A 22,649-nucleotide genomic window follows, 5' to 3' on the forward strand; every position below is an offset into this window, starting at 1 on the left:
CGGAGCGCGCAGCTGGATGCATCGGCTTTCAGTCACAGCGACCCAGCTTTTGGACCGGAACCTGAAGCAGCCTCCACCTCAGGTTCCATTCCAAAAAACCCCATGTGAACTTACCCTAAGGCCAGGGCTCCACAGGATGTAAACTGGGGGAAAAAATCGCGGCGTTGTACAGTGCAGGCAAAGTGGATGGGATTCATGCGAATCCCATCCCCACTTTGCGGAAAAGATCACAGCGCGGACATGCTGCTATTTGCAAAGCCGTTGCGGCTTTGCAAATCGCAGCATGTCAATTATATCTACGGAAACGCTGGCGGCTTTCCTGTAGATATAATGTTAAGAGAAAGTCCACAGAGGAAAACTCTGTGAATTTTCTCTTAAAAGCGCTGCAGAAAGAACCGCAATGCGTTTACGCAGCTTTAGCGCTGCAATTACGGCCCATGGGGCCTTAGCCTAAGGGTTTTTTGATGTTTCCACAGAGAAAAATGGGCGAATTCTAGAGATATTTTTGAGGTGCAGGTGGCAAGAGTGGGCAAGTGCCTGAATATGTGGGGTAAAGGTGAGATCGGAGTCAAATACAACCTCCAGACAACGGACATGCCGCCACGGTATAATAGTATGGCCCAGACAAAAATGAAGATATGGGGGTTAGGCCTGTTAGTGCATGGAGGGGATAGAAGAAGTTCAGTTTCAGATAAAGAGATAACATGATATTAGAGACAGCAGAGAGACAGTCACTGGTGTTCTATATTAGTGCAGGGGTGATGTCACGGGGTGAGGTATATAGTTGGGTATCATCTGTATCATCTACATGCTACTTCTTTCGCTCATGATTTTGCTGTTGCAAAAAGTCCAATATATGGGGTTTTATGTCCTATTGCATCATATAAATTCTCTTGCATAAGATTGATCTTAGGGAGCCTTCACACAGAGTATACGCTCCGCTCATTCTGAATGTAAACTTGTTCAGAGTGAGCGGCGTAAGAAACAGATCCCATTGACTTCAATGGGTGCCGGCATACGCTCGTATCACATTGAAAGCAATAGGTAAAAAAAAAGCCTCCCATTGATTTCAATGGGGAGCGCTCGTATGCCGGCACCCATACAAGTCAATGGGATGTTTTTTACGCCGCTCACTCTGAATGAGTTTACGTTCTGAATGAGCGGAGCGTAAACTCCGTGTGAAGGCTCCCTTAAATGCAATTTTTGAAGCTTTACAAACAAACATATTAACATTTCATTATAATGCACTTAAAATGTATTGTATTCCTGGCAGCGTGTATATATCGCGGGACTACAGGTAACAGCATGCCCTAGCCCATCTAACACCAGGATAGGTTTGGATTGTCCGCAGCCATAGACACTTTTTATAGACTTCTTTTCCTCTAGTGTCTGGATGTGTTTGCAGAGAGTTTTTTTTTTTTTTTCTTCAATAACTTTATCAGTCACAATTGTCCATTCAAGGGTGGAGATCCTGGCTATTAACCCTATCACATCTGAACAAGATTGAGACGTAGCACAGTGCGGTCGTTTGACCCCTTTCGCAGTCAGAGGACAGACGTTATTAATGCTGTATGTAATATTGTACGACTCCTGAGGTGTGAGGGGGGAGCACTGCCCTGACTCCATAGGTTAGCTAATTGTGTCCGGCAAGGGGAGGGTTAAGCAGGGAGCATACAGCGTGGCAGTGTGTAGCTGCTGGTGATCACATCTGGCTGTTTGGAGGTAGGTGACTGCAGGGTTACGCTTCTCTGACCATCACAAAGCTAGAGGATTTTGATAAAAAAGACAAAAATTGTAAATTTTCTTTAGGATCTGAAAGTTTTTGAAGTTGCAAAAAGTTTTATATGGGACACAGGAGAGTATCTGGAGTGAAGCGTCACGTATATTACTATATCCGCTATGTGTAATATAATTGTACACTGTAACTAATCACTATATATATATATATATATATATATATATATATATATATATATATATATATATATAATATACACACAAGTACATGTATCTGCAGGTGTGTAGATAGATAGATAGGTGCAGAACCTGAATACTCGCTATTGTCTGTGCGTATACTCCTATATACTCCTATGTGCACTGATCTATAAGACGTCAGGATTCAGCGCCGGCTGCACAATATGTTAGCACTGTAAACAACTCTGCCATTGTCCTGTTTGCGACGTGCTGATCATAGCAAACCAACATGAAAGCTTTTCCTGTCTGTGGAGCGTGTGCGGACTGTCCATGTACATTTCCCTGACTTTCTCTGGATACTTTGTGTGTATATACAGTATTTGCTTCCTCTCTGACTGATCGGTTTATCGACGTAACTAAGGGACAGAGCAAATACTACTTCACAGGTGTATCCAGTACAGAGCTGAGATGTATCATGGGGATAGGTGATACACCCTGATACGGTGTGCTATTAGGTTATATATAACTCATATACTAGTAGGTGCTAAAAACAAGTCCCCAAATGTTACTTTGTAGAATACGGAGTTCTATATACTCTCATGAGCAGTGGCCTGGTTAGGCTGTATTTACATTTGGCTTCAGGTACCATCTTTATGCTGATGACACCCAGTTATACACATCTTCCCGGGACATCACCCCTGCACTCATACAGAACACCAGTGACTGTCTCTCTGCTGTCTCTAATATCATGTCCTCGCTCTATCTGAAACTAAATCTCTCCAAGACTGAACTACTACTGTTTCCACCATCTAATAGATCTGTCCCTGATATATCCATTGTAGTCTCAGGCCTTACTATAACTCCTAGGCAGCAGGCCCGCTGCCTCGGGGTCATGTTTGATGCAGACCTTTCCTTCACCCCTCATATTGAATCACTTGCACGCTCATGTCACCTCCACCTCAAAAACATCTCCAGAATACGCCCTTTCCTTACCAGAGATACACTAAAGACACTTATTGTCTCTCTGATTCATTCTCGCCTTGACTACTGTAACTCCTTACTAATCGGTCTTCCCCTCACTAAACTCTCCCCTCTACAATCTATTCTGAATGCAGCGGCCAGGCTCATCTATCAGTCTAGACGCTACAGCGAGGCCTCTGGTCTGTGCCAGTCGCTACATTGGCTGCCTATTCATTATAGAATAAAATATAAAGTTATCACCCTCATCCACAAGGCTCTCCATAATGCCGCACCTCCATACATTTCCTCCCTCATCTCTGTCTACCGCCCAACCCGTGTTCTCCGTTCACTCAATGACCTAACACTTACATCCTCTATTATCAGACCCTCCCACGCTCGTATACAAGACTTCTCCCGAGTTGCAACACTTCTCTGGAATGCTCTACCCCCAACAATCAGATTAACTCCCAACTTCTACAGTTTCAAACGCAAACTAAAGACGCATCTTATCAGACAGGCCTATCACAATGTCTAACGTAAACCCTTAACCCTCCCCTGTCCCTGCTCCCACATTACCCCACATGATATGATGTCATCTCAGGATAACTTTATAGGTCCAAGCTCCATCCACATGTTAAAGGACACAACTGTCGACGGCTCATAAAGTCTTATGTTTATGCAATGACAGTCACCTCTATTACAAAAGTGTCTGACCTCTGTATAAGCAATGCCGCCCCTGCTACCTCTTGTGTCACCCCCTCTACCTCATAGATTGTAAGCTCTTGCGAGCAGGGCCCTCAGTCCCATTGTGTGAAATGACTTTCTTTGTAATGTATCTTTCTGTCTGTATTTGAACCCTACAAATTGTACAGCGCTGCAGAATATGTTGGTGCTATATAAATAAAATTTATTATTATTATTTATGCACCATCTGATTGACTTGAGGGTCTGTGACAAAATTTGGACGTCTTATCTTTTTGATGGGCCAATCACGGATGTGTAAATAGATCCATAGGGTTGCATTTATTTTAGGGCAGTCCTGTGAAGGGCATGGTCATGGTACCTTTTCCCTTATTGGGCCTGCACGAGATGCAATGACCATCGGGCCCATACAACATGGAGGGGCACGTATTTTACTGAGCCATGCGGTGACTTCTCCAGTGGTCTATGGGAGATATATGGCATGTCACCTCTTTGACACGCACACTCATGTGAGCTACTATGAACTACTGATCATGATCACACACTTCGGGCCAGTTTCAAGCATAATATGGACGTATTACCAGAGAGAATCCCGTTCCAGTCACAGGTCTGATCACCCAAACTAACCGCACCATAGTTCCTTATGCCTCTTGTGTTGACATAAAGGAGCACTCCGGATACACCATATAATGCCAATGTAAGTCCATTCAGTGTTTCTATAGCCTTACATTACTTATATTTCTTTTCCCAGCAGTCAAAATGTCAAGCGAAGGCAGTAAAGCAGAAGAGGAGACCAGCGGGAGCGAGCTGGAGAAAATTGCAGACCTTGTCCTAAGCGGTAATGAAGAGTCTCTGCCAGAAAACAGTCCCCAAAATGAAGAGGTACACGACAAGCCACAGGACGAACCAACACAGAAGTCTGAAGAGCATGTACCTGAGGAGGCGCAACCCCAGCCGAATCCTGAGGAGTGCTGTGACACCGTGAACCTAGAACAAGGACCCGACTCCAAGGATGAGCAAGAAGAGCATAAACATCTAGTATGTATATCAGCTAGAGCAAGAGCTTCTTATGCACAGTTTTAGGTTATGTTCACACTGTAGCTTTTGGAGAGGTTTGTGAGGCACATCCAGAAACTGGCCCCAATCTGCCTTCATTGTTTTCAGTGGTGGCAGTGACGGACGCTTTTTTTTTTTTTTAGCATACCTTAAAATGAAGTGTCCTGCCTTCTCTGGCTCCTGTTTCTGCAGCACAATCACTGCTAAAGCTGCAGCAAGAGGGCTTACTCCAATCAGTCCCATTATAGGAGACTAATCACATGTACAGAAATGGAGAATCGGCTTTGCCTTTCTGCTGCCGGATTCCTTGGGAGTGTTTTTGACTGCCTCGAAATCCTCTCCAAAAGCTGCCGTAAGAGCATACTCTCTGGATGTATTCACACGTGGCAGATCTGTTGCAGAAATATCACAGGATATGCTATAAATATAGGACTCGCTTCAATTTTGAGAATTCGGTTCCTATGGATGAAAATTTGATTGGGGGCTGGGAAATACCTTTAAAGGTTATTTCAACCCTCACATTGAATGGAGTGAAATCTGCAGAATATAGTGACATTCTATAAATTTGCACGACATGTCAGTTTACATGCAGGAAATAGATAAGATGTGTAATGGCAGGACCATTAGACCAAACCACCAACTCCAAATCTGATTCCTTCATAAAATGCCATTAACGCTATACAACGTTACTCCAAAGAGGTAAGCAACAACACCTACATCGCCCTGTTGGGGGAATGCCCCGGGGTAGATGCCATCGGTATCCGAATCTGGGAAAGATGTGTTATGTCACGAGCTCGGGAGAACATAGAATACAGACCACACACATTCTGTATATCAAAAGTCTTCTGTTTTAATGGGGGAAAAAGGTTGTTTAAGTACAAATCAGACAAAGAGCTGGCTTGGCTATTCTAATTAGTATTCTAATTAGTATAATATGATTGGTTTTAGAGTTATAAGATAAGTCTGGCACATGGCTATTGGCTGAGGCCTAATGTAATCTGCATCTCATTATAACTTTCCAAACTGGGATGGACTGTCTCATGAAACAAAGAAGGATACAAAATACTTGTGTGAGCTGACATCCTAGATGTATCATGGTAAAAGAGATAAGATGACATGCTGGTGCCAGACAACTCCGGCCTTGGAGATAACGGAACAATGGCTTACAGAAAGTCTGTGCCTGCATCACTTCACACTCTGAGTGACCTCACCTCATAGTATATGTGTTAGGATACAATATGGATGACATATTAATAATAGAGTTTATAGAACACAATGGTGTATATAGAGATACATGACTGTATTTGCCACTCACAGCCCCAAAGAGCTTATTCGCATATTGGTAAAAACAGCATGGCAGCTGAGGCAGCGATTCACAAGGGGGAGACACCATTCATACAGCTGACCAGCTGATATTCTGGGTTCTACTGATAGACTCCCTTTAAAGTTTCCTCTTACTGATACTGTATTTGATGTTTTCAATGCATTCAATGGTAAATCTGCTTGGAAAATCCATACAACGTGTGCTTTTAGCTTAGAAGCATCGACTCATGAAGACACTACCTAACACCGGTAACGTCATGGATCCATTCCTGAATTAAAACATGTATTGTAAATCTGTCCTATGTGTTACCCAGTGATGTTGATTTTCTTCAGTGCGTAGTACAGACTATTCAGAAGTGTCCTATTTGTGTTATAGGACTCCGAGGCGTGTGCTAAGGAAAGCACTTGGAGCACCTGGGGAACGTGGGGCAAATCTCTTCTGTCATCCGCCAGTGCCACTGTAGGTGAGTGCACCCCATACTATAGTAATGGCTGAAAAAAGTAAAGCATGCGGTCAGGGCTGAGCCATTATGATCTAGAACAAAATTAGAATTAATTGAACATTTTACCTGGATTATTGGACAATTATTTTAGGACTCTCCTCTGCTATGCCATGACCTCTATATATAATCCACTGAATTCTGGTTTGGGTTATTCACACATCAGCAATCCTGTCTGGACAGTGCACAGTTAGTGACGTATCCTGTAGTAAGACAGGATGGCGCGGAGGCAAAATAAGTCAAATCAATGTGAGCGAGTTCATGTTGGGTAATTGAGCTGGTATTTGGTTATTTTATGATTTATTGCCCAGCCCTGCCTGCTGTAGACATGATATATAACACGGACTCCACCATCATTTCATGGTAAGCAACAACCAGGTGTATCTAGTGATGTAACTCTAGGAATAATACTCAATTTAATAATCTGTCTTTGGTCACCTGGCCATAGGTGTATTCAGGGGTCCGTCCCCTAGAGTACACCTAGAGGATCCACAGTATTTTCCACACACGCAGAATATTGAAAACCATACTCCCGATTTCAGAGATGGTGGGGGACCTGGCTAAGGTGGAGCTGTAATTCTGCTGGGGATTTTCTATTTCAATATTCCAAACAGAAAATGCAGAACCAATCCTTGCACTCCTAGACTAAGCTCCACATCCATATTTGACTACAATGATACAAATGTTGTTACAGCATTGACCTTAAAGTTTTCTATAACTAATTCTGTAAAAGTATTGAGCAATACCGGCAGCTTCACATGTGTAATCTCTGTTTTACCCAGGGCATGGGATCTCTGCAGTGAAAGAAAAAGCAGGAGTCACATTAAGAATCAGAACATCAGAGTCTGAAGAAAGTGGCGAGACAGGAGCGTCTGAGGCCGGAGATGGAGAAGGTGAATATACATGCCACAACTAACCCAGCCATGATTGCCTTATTGTGGACAGGTTATCAAGCGAGCACACCTCACGTATGACCACAGTAAGGATATTATGGCTGGGTTTCTGAAAGTGATAAACCACAGAAAGTCAACGCTAAGATCATTAGAGAAAACTTTTAAAATGCCTCAAAAGTTTGACATGTGAAGAATATGCAAATCTGACTTCCATGATGTAATTAGGAAGCCAGTGCCTCAAGAATGCACACCAATAGAGGGCGCTCCCTTTAACATCATGCCGACCTTCTCAGGAGGCCTTTGTTTGCAATGATGTTGGGATTTTACCAGGTACAGTCTCTCAGCCAAAGACAGCTGTTTCGATGTTCTTGCATCCCGTCAGCTTGGCGCAGAGAGGACTGACCTGGCAGAGGTGAGAGGCTTAGACAGGGTTGAGGGGATATTGTCACTCCATAGGGAGAGACCACAATATAGGTGTGTGGAGTCTTATTAAGCCATGAGCACTCCACTGTGCAAAGGAACATGGGAAGAATATGCAAATCTGACTTCCATGATGTAATTAGGAAGCCAGTGCCTCAAGAATGCACACCAATAGAGGGCGCTCACTGAGAATGTGCAAGTCTATCTTCCATGATGTAATTAGGAAGACGGAGTCTTCCTAATTACATCATGGAAGTCAGATTTGCATATTTTTCCCATATTCCTTTGCACAGTGGAGCGCTCATGGCTTAATAAGACTCCACACACCTAATTGGTGGTTCTCTCCCTATGGAGTGACGATATCCCCTCAAAATTTTTAATTATTTATATTTGCAAAAATGTTTATCTTCTAATTGTCTACAAATGTAAACATTTTTATTTTCACATGAAAACTATTTTAATGCCATTCTTCACCCCCATGAAGGCTTGCAACTTGAATTTTAAAAAAATAAAAAGTATTGGCTTTTGGAAGAAAAATCTTATGGCATATTGTTGTATTAATATAGGGTAATATTTTTCACCTGTCCGTTTGCAGTATCAACAGAAAAGGGTGATAGCCCAGCGGAGCCCACCTCACCCACTGCAGGCCGTGGAGTATTTTCAGCGTTAACTAATGCTGTACAGAACACGGTAAGATATCATTCCCTGGCATGTATAAAGGGTCATCTATTATCAGGATAATCAGGAATATGTGGCAACTTTATGCAAAGACTTGGCAATTCCACCATACACTTGAAGGGGAGCTGAGATGCAGTAAAAGGAACTCCGTATCTAGCACTGCACCATGGCTTCTACAAACAGCTAACACTAGGTTCACACTAGCGCTGGCTCTCCAATGTCCGGGTCCTTCAGGGGAATCTAAACAATGGAGATGCGGACCACTATAATGGGGCCTGTCGGGGTCCGTCATTTTTAAAGGGATTCTACCATTAAAACCTTTTTTTGTGGATAAGACATTAGAATAGCTTTTAGAAAGGCTATTCGTCTCTTACCTTTAGACGTGGTCTCCGCTGCGCCGTTCCTTAGAAATACCGGCTTTTACCAGTATGCAAATTAGTTCTTCCGCAGCGTTGGGGGCGGGCCCCAGCACTCAAACAGCGATGGAGGCATCCCCATTGCTGCCAAAGAAGTGTCTCCAAGCGCTGCCTCCTTCTTCGTCCACCGCGTCCTCTTCAACATGTTCTTCCAGCGCAGGCTCGTAACTTCTAGCAGAGCAGGCGCACAGGCCACGGGAAAATGGCCGCTAACAATACTGTGCAAGCACCCATTTTTCCCGTGACCTCTGCCCGAGGCCTAGAAGTTACGAGCCTGCGCCAGAAGAAGACATTGAAGATGACGCTGCGGACGAAGAAGGAGGCGGCACTTGGAGACACTTCTCTGGCAGCGGTGGGGATGCCCTCATCGCTGTTTGAGCACTGGGGCCCACCCCTATCACTGCGAGAGAACTAATTTATATACCGGTAAAAACCGGTATTTCTAAGGAACGCCGCAGAGGAGACCACGTCTAAGGGTAAGAGACGAATAGCCTTTCTAAAGGCTATTCCGACGTCTTATCCACAAAAAAAAGGTTTTAATGGTAGAATCCCTTTAAACAGAAAGTGGCGGTGGACATAGTTCTTTTTCCTCTTCTGATTTTCAGTGGATTCTGCGATGAAGTCTCCATTGGAAACTCTGAGAAGGACATTCACCAATCTAATAGTGATGACCTATACTATAGGTCAAGAGTATTAATGTCCCAGAGATCCTCTTTCGTTTATTGGAAACTTAAAATCTTTGTCTGCCGTGACCGCTAGTTGCCAACTGTATGCTGTGTTATAGATATCTATGTACAAGTGCTATTCATCAATGGGGTTGCCCCACAATCACAGCTTGTCTCTTATCCATGGGATGGGATAAGTAATAAGTGTCTGATGGAGGTTCTGCTTCTGGAACGCTCACTGCTCACTCTTGTCCTCCATTTAAAATGTAGCAATAGCTAAACATGTGCTCTCTTCCTCCATTCAATTACATCTTTACTTTTCCTACAGAGTTGATGTGGAGTGACAGTGTGCATGTACAACCATAGCTTCATTCAGTCAGGGGACAAAGGAGCCTTGTTCTTGTGATTAGTAGGGTCCTAGTGGTGCGACCCACCAGTGATCAGACACTAAATTAACCTATTCTGTAAATAGATAATAAATGTGATTATGGTGCCAGCTCTTTAAGCTGCCCCTAGTGCCTGCAGCAGGAACCTGTCTGTCAAGGGTGCAAAGCTTAGAATTTTTTATATAAACTAGCAACTAATAGGGGGTGTAAACTTAGATTAGACAGTCTAAAGCCAAACCAGATTTATAAGCCGCACCAGACTGTCTATTCTAAGTTTGTGCTGTCGACCTATTCGTATTATTACCTATGCCCTAATGCGTACTCAGGATACAAGGAGCACCGTATCAAGGAAAGATCGAAAACTGTGTACAGTACTTGTGTATTTCTAGTTACTTATATTACACTCTAGTGACCCATCATGTTGTACAATTCTTCTAGGGTAAATCTGTTTTGAGTGGCGGCCTTGATGCCTTGGAGTTTATTGGAAAAAAAACAATGAATGTGCTGGCTGAAAGTGACCCAGGATTTAAGAAAACTAAGACTCTTATGCAGAAGACGGCGTCTTTATCTCAGGTAATGAGACCGAGAACATATGTCATGACGCTGTGCTGTCTTTCCTCAGTGAATGCAATGTAAGGGCCTTGCATAGCTGCTTCTTTTAATAGGTTTCTGTACCTTAGATTGTCCCTTACCATATGTCTTAATAGACTGTGGTGAGCGTACCCATAAGGATTCTCCATCCTAGAGACAAAAATGACATCCTTTTGGTTAACACATTTGACCTCCACTGAAAACAATAACTAATAGCAAAAACATAATAATTAGAGATGAGCGAACAGTGAAATATTCGTTATTCGTTTCGAGTAGCCCCTCAATATTCGACTATTCGAACAAATATCGAACCCCATTATAGTCTATGGGGAAAAAAACGTGCACCAGCAGCAATTTATTTTTTGGCCCTTGGGGTGACCCCTAAAAAATTAGATTTCAGGCCCTTGGGGGGAGCCCTAAAACATTAATTTTGCAGGCCCTTGGGCTGGAGCTCTAAAAAATTGCTTTGCAGGCCCTTGGGGGGTATCCATGAAAAATTAATTAAATTTAAAAAAAAATTTAGTTTTTTAAGAATTACATTAGGATGAAGGGGCTGGGGTTGGAGGAGGAGGATGAAGGAATTGGGTGCTGGCAGCCCCTCTCCAGTACCTCGACTGTGGACTGGATACCCAGCTGGATATCCACGTCCTCGCCCACGTCCCCTGCTGCATAATTGGCAGGTTCACTGTATGTTTCTCACACTGACAACAAGCTCTCCCTATCACTCCAAAACGAAGATGGCCGACACTATTCTTATGTATCAGACACACATGTTGTTTTCGGCAGCCAATGGGTTTTTCCAATTTTTTTTCGATGCCTACGTTGTCGTAGTTCCTGTCCCACCTTCCCTGCATAGTTATTGGTGCAAAAAACGCGCCAGGGAAGGTGGGAGGGGATACGAAATTTTACTGCGTTTGCCGCGTTTTATTCGATTGGAATCGAATATATCGAACAGCCTGATATTCGATCGAATACCAATTTGATCGAACGCCGTTCGCACATCTCTAATAATACTAAAACAGAGAATAATAATAAGTGGTTCCCTGAGTTATATTGGGTGACATCTATGGTGCCAGTCTCTTTACCCATGTTATAAGGTGTTGTCCGAACCAGGATTCTCTTTACCCTAGGTTGGGGCGATTATGACCCTTCATCAAAACCTCTCCATTGTGCTGGTCTGTCCGTTTAGTGGTAACACATAGTGTCTGACTGACCTTATAGACAGATTGTGTATGACTTGGCCAAACCGATATCCGGTACACCAGGTCTGGCTCATCATGTCTATGGGGGCCAGACATCACTGGAGATCGGGATCGGGCAGTCAGATTTCAGCTCCCTAAACTTTTTGTTAATGGAAAGATAAGCCACTGCCAGAGGAGTTTAGGCGAAGCCTTCTCCCCTCTCCCTGTTTAGCACTTATGCACTTTTTAGCCACGCAACGACGCATGTGCAATATATGGAGGACTCGTTATTATGGGAGACATTGCACAAGATAGAAAATAAAGAGAAATCCTGCAAGATATCCAATGAAATACATGCTAAATGAAAGACTTTTCAATGTCCTTGTGCAGATGTTGAGGGAAGCCAAAGAAAAAGAGAAGCGGAGGCTTGCAGAGCAAGTGTCGGATGAGAGGACGGCACACTATGGCATGTTATTCGATGAGTACCAGGGACTGTCCCATCTGGAAGCTTTGGAAATACTCTCCAATGAAAGTGAGACAAAGGTAATATACAAGAGATACTGGACTGTGGATTGCTGATGTGTAATCTGAACATATTATTATTATTATTATTATTATTATTATTATTATTATTATTATTATAATATTTGGCTGTACCTTCTCGCAGGTCCAAGCCCATTTATCTACCCTGGGAGAGGAAACATTGGAAAGCTTAAAAGCAGATCTTATTGCTATCAAGGATATTTTCCTTCACAAGGATTTTGAGAATGAAGAAGAAAGCAATGCTGAAGGTATCCTTTAAGGAAATGTCACTTTTGATATATACACATATGTATGTCTACATCTCTGTATTTTTCATGGACAAGGCGTTCACACCTGTACTGTAGTCTCCGATAGGTGACTTTGTGGCAGTGTCTGCTTGACATTGGCGAACAAAAACGTCCTCCTGACCGCACAACTTTTTTATCCAGCACTTTTACTTTAAAAACAATGGACACCAATGGACTCCACTATAGTCATTGGGTTCTGTCGGGCTCTGTATGCGCGAGCTATATTAGCTGTCCATTGTTTTGGTCCGCTAATGGGCCAGAACAACGGACAGCCTGAAGCTAGTGTGAACTTAGCCCTAGGAATAACATAATGAACAAGTGTAAGGCTCTGTGCACACTGTCTTCATGCCTTTTGTTAGTGAGGTCATTGGAAAGATTCTGTGCTGTATTTCTCTATTACAAGGCTCAGACATATCCCCTAACATACAGTTGTGTGAATAAGTCTTCATATGTTTGCCTAAGTACAATTCAGATTAAGAGCATGACAAAAACATGACTTTTTTCCGGTTTCTATCCTGCCTACTATTTCCAATGTGATGGCTTTACAGCATTGCCGTATCTTATCCATTGGACACCATGTGTAGTTATAGCTAATGGCTGGTAGCACTTAATGTGCATTTGTATCCGCAGATTTTTTTTTTGTGGTTTTTTTTTTTTTTTTTTTAATCCCAGCTTAAACAAATTCAATGCATGTTTGCAGTTTTTTGTTTTTTTTTAAATAATAGCAACTAAAAACCGTAAAACCTGCTCCTGTACATACATACACCCCCAGGTCATATTCACATGGTGCGCTGAATAAGGTTGGTGCCATTTTTTATTGTGATATATGTCCGAATACTATTTTAGCAATTTACCGTATATACTCGAGTATAAGCCGACCTGAATATAAGCCGAGGCCCCTAATTTTACCTAAAAAAAACTGGGTAAACTTATTGACTCGAGTATAAGCCGAGGGGGGAAATGCAGCAGCTACTGGAAAATTTCAAAAATTAAAATGGTCGGAGTTTTTGGGTGCAGTAGATGCTGGGGAAGGGGAGGGGGTGTTTTGGTTGTCTGTCTGCCCCTTCCGTGAGCTTGAGGACTGGGATTTATTTCCCCCACTTGAAATTCAGCCTGGCTGAATATAGGGGATCTGCAGTGCTCCTATTAACCCCTTCCTGATGGAACAGGAGCACTGCAGCTCCCCTATATTCAGTAGACACAGGGATACCTAATGTGTATGTGTGTCACAGTCATTTTCTACTTTTATATGTATTCTAGGGAAAGGAGGGATTTACAACTTTTATTTTTTAAAGCTTTTTTTTTTTTCCACTATTTTATGGGAGATTCTATACATTTTTTTTTGTTGTTGACTCGAGTATAAACCGAGGGGGGCTTTTTAAGCACAAAAACCTGCTGAAAAATTCGGCTTATACTCGAGTATATATTTCACTAGTAAATCCCTTCTGTTTTTCTACACAGGAGAAGAGCCAGAAGAGTTTACGCGGATGCTTACCGAGTTACTATTTGAGCTGCATGTCGCTGCTACCCCTGACAAGCTCAATAAGGTATTACCTACACTCCAAGGTACCCCGAGACTTGGAGTGGCATCAAAGCAGGTTTATTATACTGATACACATTTGTTTTCTTGGTTTCCTCTTTGCTTATTACTGGTAATATTCCTTTTAAGGCCTTATGTTGACATTAAAGCCATATTACAGAGCTGTATTGCATGTGTTTACATGATGTATTTGCTCTATGATTGTTCGGTGTGACTGATCCATGAGATCCGCTGAAAATCCAATATGAAGTAAAACACCATTGTGATCTGTATTGCTGTATATTATAGGTTGTCAGTATTGGATCAGTGGGGATCAAACACCTACAAACCCATCAACTAGTACTATAGCCTTGACGTGCGAATTGTAGACTTCTATAAATAATATATGAGATATCTTACGGCTGTGTTAGTCATATACTATTACGTATATGGGCACTTGGGAAGTTTTACATCACATTTTGAGAATGGCTGTAACTGTACCACATATATAGGCGATGAAGAAGGCTCATGACTGGTTATCAGCAGAGAGCCTGTGCTCAGAGCAACAACATGAAAAGGTGGCCATGAATTTTCAGGAAGAGACAGAAGTGGTGAAGGATAACCCAGCAGAGGCCAGTGAAGAAGGAGGAAAAGCTGAGGGGAAGGGAAAAATGAGTTCTGAAGTAAGTAATCTGCCATCTTCTAGTAATGGTAACCTGATAAGGCTAAGTTCACATCTTTGCTGCAAAAATCATCATCAATGGGGTCTGCCGATGTCCGCGTGTAACCGCTGTTTTAGTAGTCTGGCTTTCCGTTGTTTGTGACCCTAGCCTAATGGTATTTTCACATGACCATCGCCAGACTGGATTCCATTATTTTGCTCTTTATAGAAGGGAACAATAGAAATAAGTATGGGATACTACCAAGATGCTCGTCCAGGCCCTCATAATCTCCCGCTTAGATTACTGCAACACCCTTCTCCATGGACTCCCAGGAAACACCCTCGCCCCCCTCCAGTTCACCTTAAACTGCGCTGCTCGCTTAATTCACCTCACCCCCCGATCTTCATCGGCTGCTCCCCTCTGCCAGTCCCTCCACTGGCTACCTATAGCCCAGCGAATTGAATTCAAGCTACTCACGCTAACATACAAAGCCATCCACAACCTGTCCCCTCCGTATATCTCCATCCTAACCTCCCGCTACCTGCCCACACGTAACCTCAGATCCTCCAATGACCTCCTACTCCGCTCTGCTCTCATCCGCTCTTCACACAACCGTCTCCAAGATTTCTCTCATGCATCCCCCATACTATAGAACTCCTTACCAAGACACATAAGACTGACCCCCACAATCACAGGCTTCAAGAAGGCCCTGAAGACTCCCCTATTCAGGAAGGCCTACAACCTCCAATAACACTATCACCGCACCGCCATCTGTACAGTCTCCCCCCTCTCCTTCTGTCTCTACCCCCCTTCCCTCATAGACTGTAAGCCCTCGCGGGCAGGGCCCTCTATCCCAACTGTGCCAGTCGGTCACTGTTAGTATTATATCTACCTGTATATTCTGTGTATTGTATGTAACCCCCAAATGTAAAGGACCATGGAATTAATACAGTAATGTGCAGCACCATGGAATTAATGGTGCTATATAAATAAATAATAATAATGGGATGTTTAAAATGATGGACACCAGTGGAGGCTAGAATGTCCCACTGAATATAATGGGGGCTGTTGGGCTTCCATTCCAGTGGACAAATATAGTCCTGCATGCAGGAATATTCTGTTTTGCAATTTTTTGTGGATTCTGAGAGTGAGGCCACCAACACAGACGTGAACTTAGACTTACATTGAGTAGACTTCTTCTCCAATGCAGTACAATCTGACCACTAGATGTCATCTTCTGCAAAAGCTGCCCTACGTTTTTATTATATATGACCTAATAGTATCTTCGGGCAGACACATATTGCGCTCCATACTATCTATTATTGTATATTGACTGCTCATGTGTATTCACTAGGTCACATGTGTTGATTTGACAAATGGTAGAAAATGTAATAATTAGGAGTTTTCATGTTGTTTGGTCTATAATATAATAAAATAATACTGATTTCTTATTTATTTTTAGGATATATACATGAAATCTGTTGAAAGTCTGGCAGAAATTACAGCGCGTTGCATTGAGCAACTACATAAGGTGGCGGAGCTCATACTGCATGGTCAAGATGTAGAAAAACCGGTAAAAGACCAGGCTGTGGTCTTAGCCAAGTGAGTATACAAATATAATACAAGCAATGCAACCGCTAGTGAACTGTAAATGTATCATTAATAAGAATAGTTACATTAATGCCACTTTGGGCACCAGTGATAAATGGTACAAATTCATGAGAGGGGTGCAGATGAAGATTTTAGGTATTTAAGCACTCTTTATTGGGTTGATGATTGGGGATACTGGTATATGATATGCGGTGTTGTTGCCACTTCTCTCCAGGGGATATGTAGGATCAGGAGGTAAAAACATCAACTATTAACTTTACATTTGGTGGGAACATAAGCGCTCTGTACAGTAATTCTATGGAACCAGTGTGTAATATTGGATTGTAGGATACAAATTATTAACATGGACTTCTGCCATCATTTACATAATACTGTGTGTAGCCCTAGACCAGTCTTTCTCAAAGTGGGCGATAACGCCCCCTTGTGGGCGCTGGAGGCCTATAGGGGGGCAGTAAAGGGCACAGAGAAGATTGGGGGGTGATGGCTAATTTAAAGGGGTGGTATCATAACAATGATTCTATCTATACTGCTTGTTAATGTGAATGTAAGACTTTTCCTAAATACACTGCTTCAGCAAAACTGCTTTGTGTGTCCACTATCTTACTTTATTCACTTCATTATGGACACTAGCACCTGGCCCCCTGCTCATTGCTGAGGGAGCCACATGACGTAGCTCCCTGCTGTGTGGGGGGGAGAGAGGGGGGGGGGCTGAGTGTACGGAGCCAGCCTGTGTCTGCACCACACATACACATCACATACACATCACCTAGCTCCCTGCTGTGAGATTGAAGGGGGGGGGGGTGTGTGGAATAAGTGCTGCTTTCTTATATAAAGCAGTCTAAAAACTACTGGGCTAAAGGACCTGGTCTCTCTGTTCACTAGGATAAAGCTTTATTATATAGAGCAGGCTGCTAGTGGGCAGAGGAGCCAGGTCCTTTAGGAAACTCCGTACAAGGTAAATCCAAGTCTTATTTTCACATGACACACATAATTTAATTATTAACATAATGACTGCGATTGTGATTCTTAAGATGTAGTAAAGTAAAAAAATTTTGGGGGGGGCGCTACAAAATAATTAATTCTCGAAGTGGGCGGTAGACAAAATAAGTTTGAGAACCTCTGCCCTAGACTAACATGTGCCATAGCCAGTGAGAGCGTATCTGAGCACCATCTGAGATACAGCACATTGAGCACCCTATGTTCACCAGTGAAATTTGTATGTCTTTGTCCCTTCTTAAGGGGCCTGCGAGCTGTTCTGAAATAACAATTCCGGTACATCTTTTCTTATAACGCAGTGCTGTTTCTCTATTACCGTATATACACGAGTATAAGCCGAATTTTTAGGCACAGTTTTTGGGGCTGAAAATGCCCCCTCGACTTATACTCAAGTCAAGCAGAAAAAGAGCTTGAGGACTGTCCCCCCCCCCCCCACACACACACACTTGGAATTCAGCCTGGCTGAATATAGGGGATCTGCAGTGCTCCTGTTCCATCGGGAAGGGGTTAATAGGAGCACTGCAGATCCCCTATATTCAGCCAGGCTGAATTCCAAGTGTGTGTGGGGGGGGGGGACAGTCCTCAAGCTCAGGGAAGGGGCAGACAGACAACCAAAACACCCCCTCCCCTTCCCCAGCAACTACTGCACCCAAAAACTCTGACCATTTTAATTTTTGAAATTTCCCAGTAGCTGCTGCATTTCCCCCCTTGGCTTATACTCGAGTCAATAAGTTTTCCCAGTTTTTTGTGGTAAAATTAGGGGGGTCGACTTGTACTCGAGTATATACGGTATTCCTCCTAGAAATTGACAACTGGGCATCACCAATCTCCTTTTGGTGTGTCTCTATACAGCCTGACACTGTTTGGACAATGTCAGACCCACCCAAATGGTAACACCCAGTTTATCCGTACATTTCTGGAAACAATAACACAGGAACATTATAACATACAATGCTGAAGAATTAGAATTTCCCGTAGAATACAACACTCTACTAAAATAGACATGTCAAAAAAGGGAACAGATCCTTTTTGGGGGTTTTTATTGGTGTCAAATTGGAGCACATCATTTTTATTCTTTGCCCTTTAGGCTGACCAGCGCTATGTGTAAGGAAGTATCCTCCCTGTCAAAAAGTTTTTCTGAGTTTCTCACCTCCGCCGGGGTAAGTATGGTATATTGTGTGCTTGTTCGTTTAAGATAGTTTAGACAGATACTTTGCTGGCCTATATATTCAGTGTCTATACAGTACTGTACAAAAGTGTAGCAGATGTGGGGACAAAGCTGCAAAGTAAATAGGCTTTCGGATATAGAAATGTTAATGGCTTACTTTGTTAATGAATACAATTACATGAATGAACAAAAGAGAAATCTAAATCCTTCCATATTTGATGTGACCTTTGCCCTTGGTGGCGGAGTCCTGGAAGTGATGATACGGCCCCCGCAGAGCCCTGATCTCACCATCATCCAGTCTGTCTGGGATAACACGAAGAGACAGACGGATTGGAGCAAGCCTACATCTACAGACGATCTGGGCTTAGTTCTCCAAGATGGCGGGAACAACCTCCCTGCTGAGTTCCTTCAAAAACTGTCTGCAAGTGTATCTAGAAGAACTGATGGAAGGCAAAGGAGAGGTCACGTTAAATATTGATGGGAGTTAGATTTCTTCTTTGTTTATAAACTTCATTTTGATGATTGACAAAAATAAGATATTAACATTTCTATTTCTGAAAGCATTCTGAGTTTGCACTTCTTACTCCACACCTGCCTAAATATTTTGCCCAGTACTGTGTGTGAGTGAGTATGTGTATGTATGTGTATATATATATATATATATATATATATATATATATATATATATATACTTCTCTCTCTCTCTCTCTCTCTCTCTCTCTCTCTCTCTCTCTCTCTCTCTCTCTCTCTCTCTCTCTCTCTCTCTCTCTCTCTCTCTCTCTCTCTCTATTTATATATATATATATTTACATCTTGCACATACATGCTGGAGAATACTCAATTATATAATTATATTTACTTAACAGAGCAAGTTGAAGGCAGAAGTATTGAACCCTATGGTCACCAGTATACAGCTGGAGGTAATATAGCTCTATCTTTTTCCAAGAATGATAATCCTATACAAAACCATAGTTTGAAGGTGTTTTCCAGCATAATACATTTATCAGCTGTTCAGACGATAGATGCTTAGTGTTAGATTGTTGGGGGGGACACCACTGAGACCCCAACAGATCACCAAGTGTGAACACCACCGGTTGTATTGGTAAGAAGAAAGCATATCATTGGGATACTCCGGGAATACAGTTCCCAGATATATAATATTATCTTGAAAGACCTGCAGACCCTATCTATATCTGTTAGATTAAAAAATGCTGGACAAAATAGTGCAGCATGCTGTGCTGTTTTGTCCAGTAAAATGACGGACGCCATGTACACCAGTGTTTTGTACTAGACAGTAGTGCACGTCTGTAATAAGTTGTAGCTCTATATAGAGTGCTTAGAAGATTGTCCCAGTGTATAGTTTATACTTATGTGCATTATTATCTTCCTTTATGGAAAGCTACAATATAAATAACCTTTTTCCTCATTTTACAGGGGAATAACAGCACCACCTACATCCAGGACGCGTTCCGGCTCCTCCTGCCTATACTACAATTCTCCCACATTCAGGCTACCTCGTCTAAAGCATAACCGCTCATATACAGCACAGCTAGGTTATGGCCTTTGTACAAAGCACTATCAAAGCTGAGTTTTTGGACATTGTTTCTCCCAATAATTGATCCTCCAAAGTACCAGTCAGTAAAGTGAGCCGTCCCTGGACTCTTTAGAAACTGGAAGAGTCCCCTATGCCATTCAGCAGAGCTAAAAGGGATCGCATGATCCACTTTGGGGTCAGAATGGTTAAGAGGAGTTTTCTTAAGAAGTCAAGTAAAAGGGGTTTCTTGCTTTTTGGTACTTTTAGAGGTCATTTAATGGATGCAGATATGATCACCAGTTAAAGTAGTTTTCTGGGTTTAAAGTATTGATGACCAATCCTAAAGATAGGTCACTAATATCAGATGTGTGATGATCAGACACCTGCTATTCCCATTGCAGATGTACAGAGAATAGAGCAGGAAGCAGACAGCTATGTTCTCTGTGTAGTGGCTGAATTGAGGTACTGCAGCTTAGGTTACATTCAAATGAATGGGAGTTGATTTGCAGTAACCTGGTTTGGCCACTACACACAATACAGCGCTGTCCGCTTCCTACTCTATTCTCTGTGTATCAGCTGTTTACTACAGCTGGCAGGTGGCCCCCACAGAGCTGATAGTAGTCACTTATCCTTAGGAAAGATCATCAATATTTTTAGCCCAGAGAACCTCTTTAAGCTTTGATGGTGTATTGAGCAGAGGACATAATCCAATGAGAATCTGCCCTGCTGACGTGTTCCCTTTTACCATGGTGGCTTTACTATAAGCCACCAAATAGCCAACTATAATATATGTCAGCTGGGAATCGGCGCTGTGTCTGGTACATGCACATTTGCACATTGTATAAAAGAAACCAAACTTTTTAGAATAGGTTTTTCAGACTTAATTCTCAATAATTATTTAAAAGTATTTTTCTGCATAAGAAGCTATAATAATATAATGTTTAATGGAATAGGAAATGTGGTGTCAGGGGGCATGTCACAGAAATACTAAGGTCTCTCCATATCGCTTAAGACCTTACTTATAGAAATGGTAACTGTGCCCTTAAAGGGGAGGAACTCCAACTAAGAGTTTCACCCGGTTCCCTAGTACTCTCACCCTCCCAAGATACAGCCTCTATTGTTCCTTGGCCATACATATTAGACAAATGTCTGCCAAATCCTTTGATTTTGGGGAGGTCGGCCAACCATGTAATGCAGACCTAGGCAAAGTCCGGCCCCCTCTGACTTATTCAGTCCGGCCCGCACAGCTTTGACTAGGGGGGGCGTGTCTAGGGGGGCGTGTCTTAGTGCCGGCCGAAGATGGAGATGTGGAGCATGTTATAAAGTACTGAGAGATGTAAGGTGAGCTGCAGGGGGGAGAGAGAGAGGGTGTGTGCCTGTCTATATGTGTGCCTGTCTATATGTGTGCCTGTCTATATGTGTGCCTGTCTATATGTGTACCTGTCTATATATGTGTGCCTGTCTATATATGTGTGTCTGTCTATATGTGTGTCTGTCTATATATGTGTGTCTGTCTATATGTGTGTCTGTCTATATATGTGTGTCTGTCTATATGTGTGTCTGTCTATATGTGTGTCTGTCTATATGTGTGCCTGTCTATATATGTGTGCCTGTCTATATATGTGTGCCTGTCTATATATGTGTGCCTGTCTATATATGTGTGCCTGTCTATATGTGTGTCTGTCTATATATGTGTGTCTGTCTATATATGTGTGTCTGTCTATATGTGTGTCTGTCTATATGTGTGTCTGTCTATATGTGTGTCTGTCTATATATGTGTGTCTGTCTATATATGTGTGTCTGTCTATATGTGTGTCTGTCTATATGTGTGTCTGTCCATATGTGTGCCTGTCTATATATGTGTGCCTGTCTATATGTGTGCCTGTCTATATGTGTGCCTGTCTATATATGTGTGCCTGTCTATATGTGTGTCTGTCTATATGTGTGTGCCTGTCTATATGTGTGTGCCTGTCTATATATGTGTGCCTGTCTATATATGTGTGCCTGTCTATATATGTGTGCCTGTCTATATATGTGTGCCTGTCTATATATGTGTGCCTGTCTATATATGTGTGTCTGTCTATATATGTGTGTCTGTCTATATGTGTGCCTGTCTATATGTGTGTCTGTCTATGTGTCTGTCCATATGTGTGCCTGTCCATATGTGTGCCTGTCCATATGTGTGCCTGTCTATATGTGTGCCTGTCTGTCTATGTGTCTGTCTATATGTGTGTCTGTCTATATGTGTGTCTGTGTGTCTATATGTGTCTGTCTATCTGTGTGTGTGTCTCACCAACCTAGGGGCAGAGATGGAAGGGGAATGTTATACTAGGGCAGAGATGGCAGATGGAGGGGGGGACATGAAACTGGGGGAGAGATGGAGGGGGGGGGGACATGAAATGGGGAAAATAAAGAGGGATATGAAACTGAGGGAGAAATGGAGGGGGGGGACATGAAACTGGGGGTAGATGAAGAGGGCACAGACTGGGGGGACATTAAACCGTGGAGGAAGCTGTAGGGGGACCTGTCTGCCTCTAGTTGCCCCCAGTTTAATGTCACCCTCCAGCTACCCCTACGGTTTAATGTCTGCTTCCAGCTTCCTGATTTTAATGTCCCCCTCTAGTTGCCCCCAGTTTCATGTCCC

General features: G+C 42.7%; 1 protein-coding gene across 2 annotated transcripts; it reads left to right on the forward strand.

Moving 5' to 3' along the window:
* The first annotated feature begins 1,551 nt into the window (after positions 1–1,551).
* On the forward strand, positions 1,552–22,337 carry FAM114A1 (family with sequence similarity 114 member A1). 2 transcript variants are annotated; one of them, XM_075261310.1, is made up of 14 exons: positions 1,552–1,722; positions 4,328–4,614; positions 6,332–6,419; positions 7,238–7,348; positions 8,364–8,458; positions 10,352–10,486; positions 12,076–12,228; positions 12,353–12,476; positions 13,977–14,062; positions 14,547–14,717; positions 16,159–16,298; positions 18,391–18,463; positions 19,338–19,391; positions 19,906–22,337. In XM_075261310.1, exons 2-14 carry the CDS (start codon positions 4,336–4,338, stop codon positions 19,999–20,001), a joined length of 1,605 nt encoding a protein of 534 aa, XP_075117411.1. In that variant the 5' UTR covers positions 1,552–1,722; positions 4,328–4,335; the 3' UTR covers positions 20,002–22,337. The 2 variants fall into 2 exon arrangements, with proteins under 2 accessions (XP_075117411.1, XP_075117412.1); XM_075261311.1 differs by having other exon boundaries at positions 4,331–4,614.
* Positions 22,338–22,649: the final 312 nt, after the last annotated feature.

This window comes from Leptodactylus fuscus, chromosome 1, assembly GCF_031893055.1.
Source record: "Leptodactylus fuscus isolate aLepFus1 chromosome 1, aLepFus1.hap2, whole genome shotgun sequence".
Lineage (NCBI taxonomy): Eukaryota > Metazoa > Chordata > Amphibia > Anura > Leptodactylidae > Leptodactylus > Leptodactylus fuscus.

Bases quoted from the DNA above. Each gene is read 5' to 3' on its own strand.
- FAM114A1 (XM_075261310.1), top strand. From the start codon at position 4,336: ATGTCAAGCGAAGGCAGTAAAGCAGAAGAGGAGACCAGCGGGAGCGAG. The intron at 8,459-10,351 runs GTAAGATATCAT...CAATTCTTCTAG, and splicing joins CTAATGCTGTACAGAACACG to GGTAAATCTGTTTTGAGTGG. The intron at 12,229-12,352 runs GTAATATACAAG...ACCTTCTCGCAG, and splicing joins CCAATGAAAGTGAGACAAAG to GTCCAAGCCCATTTATCTAC.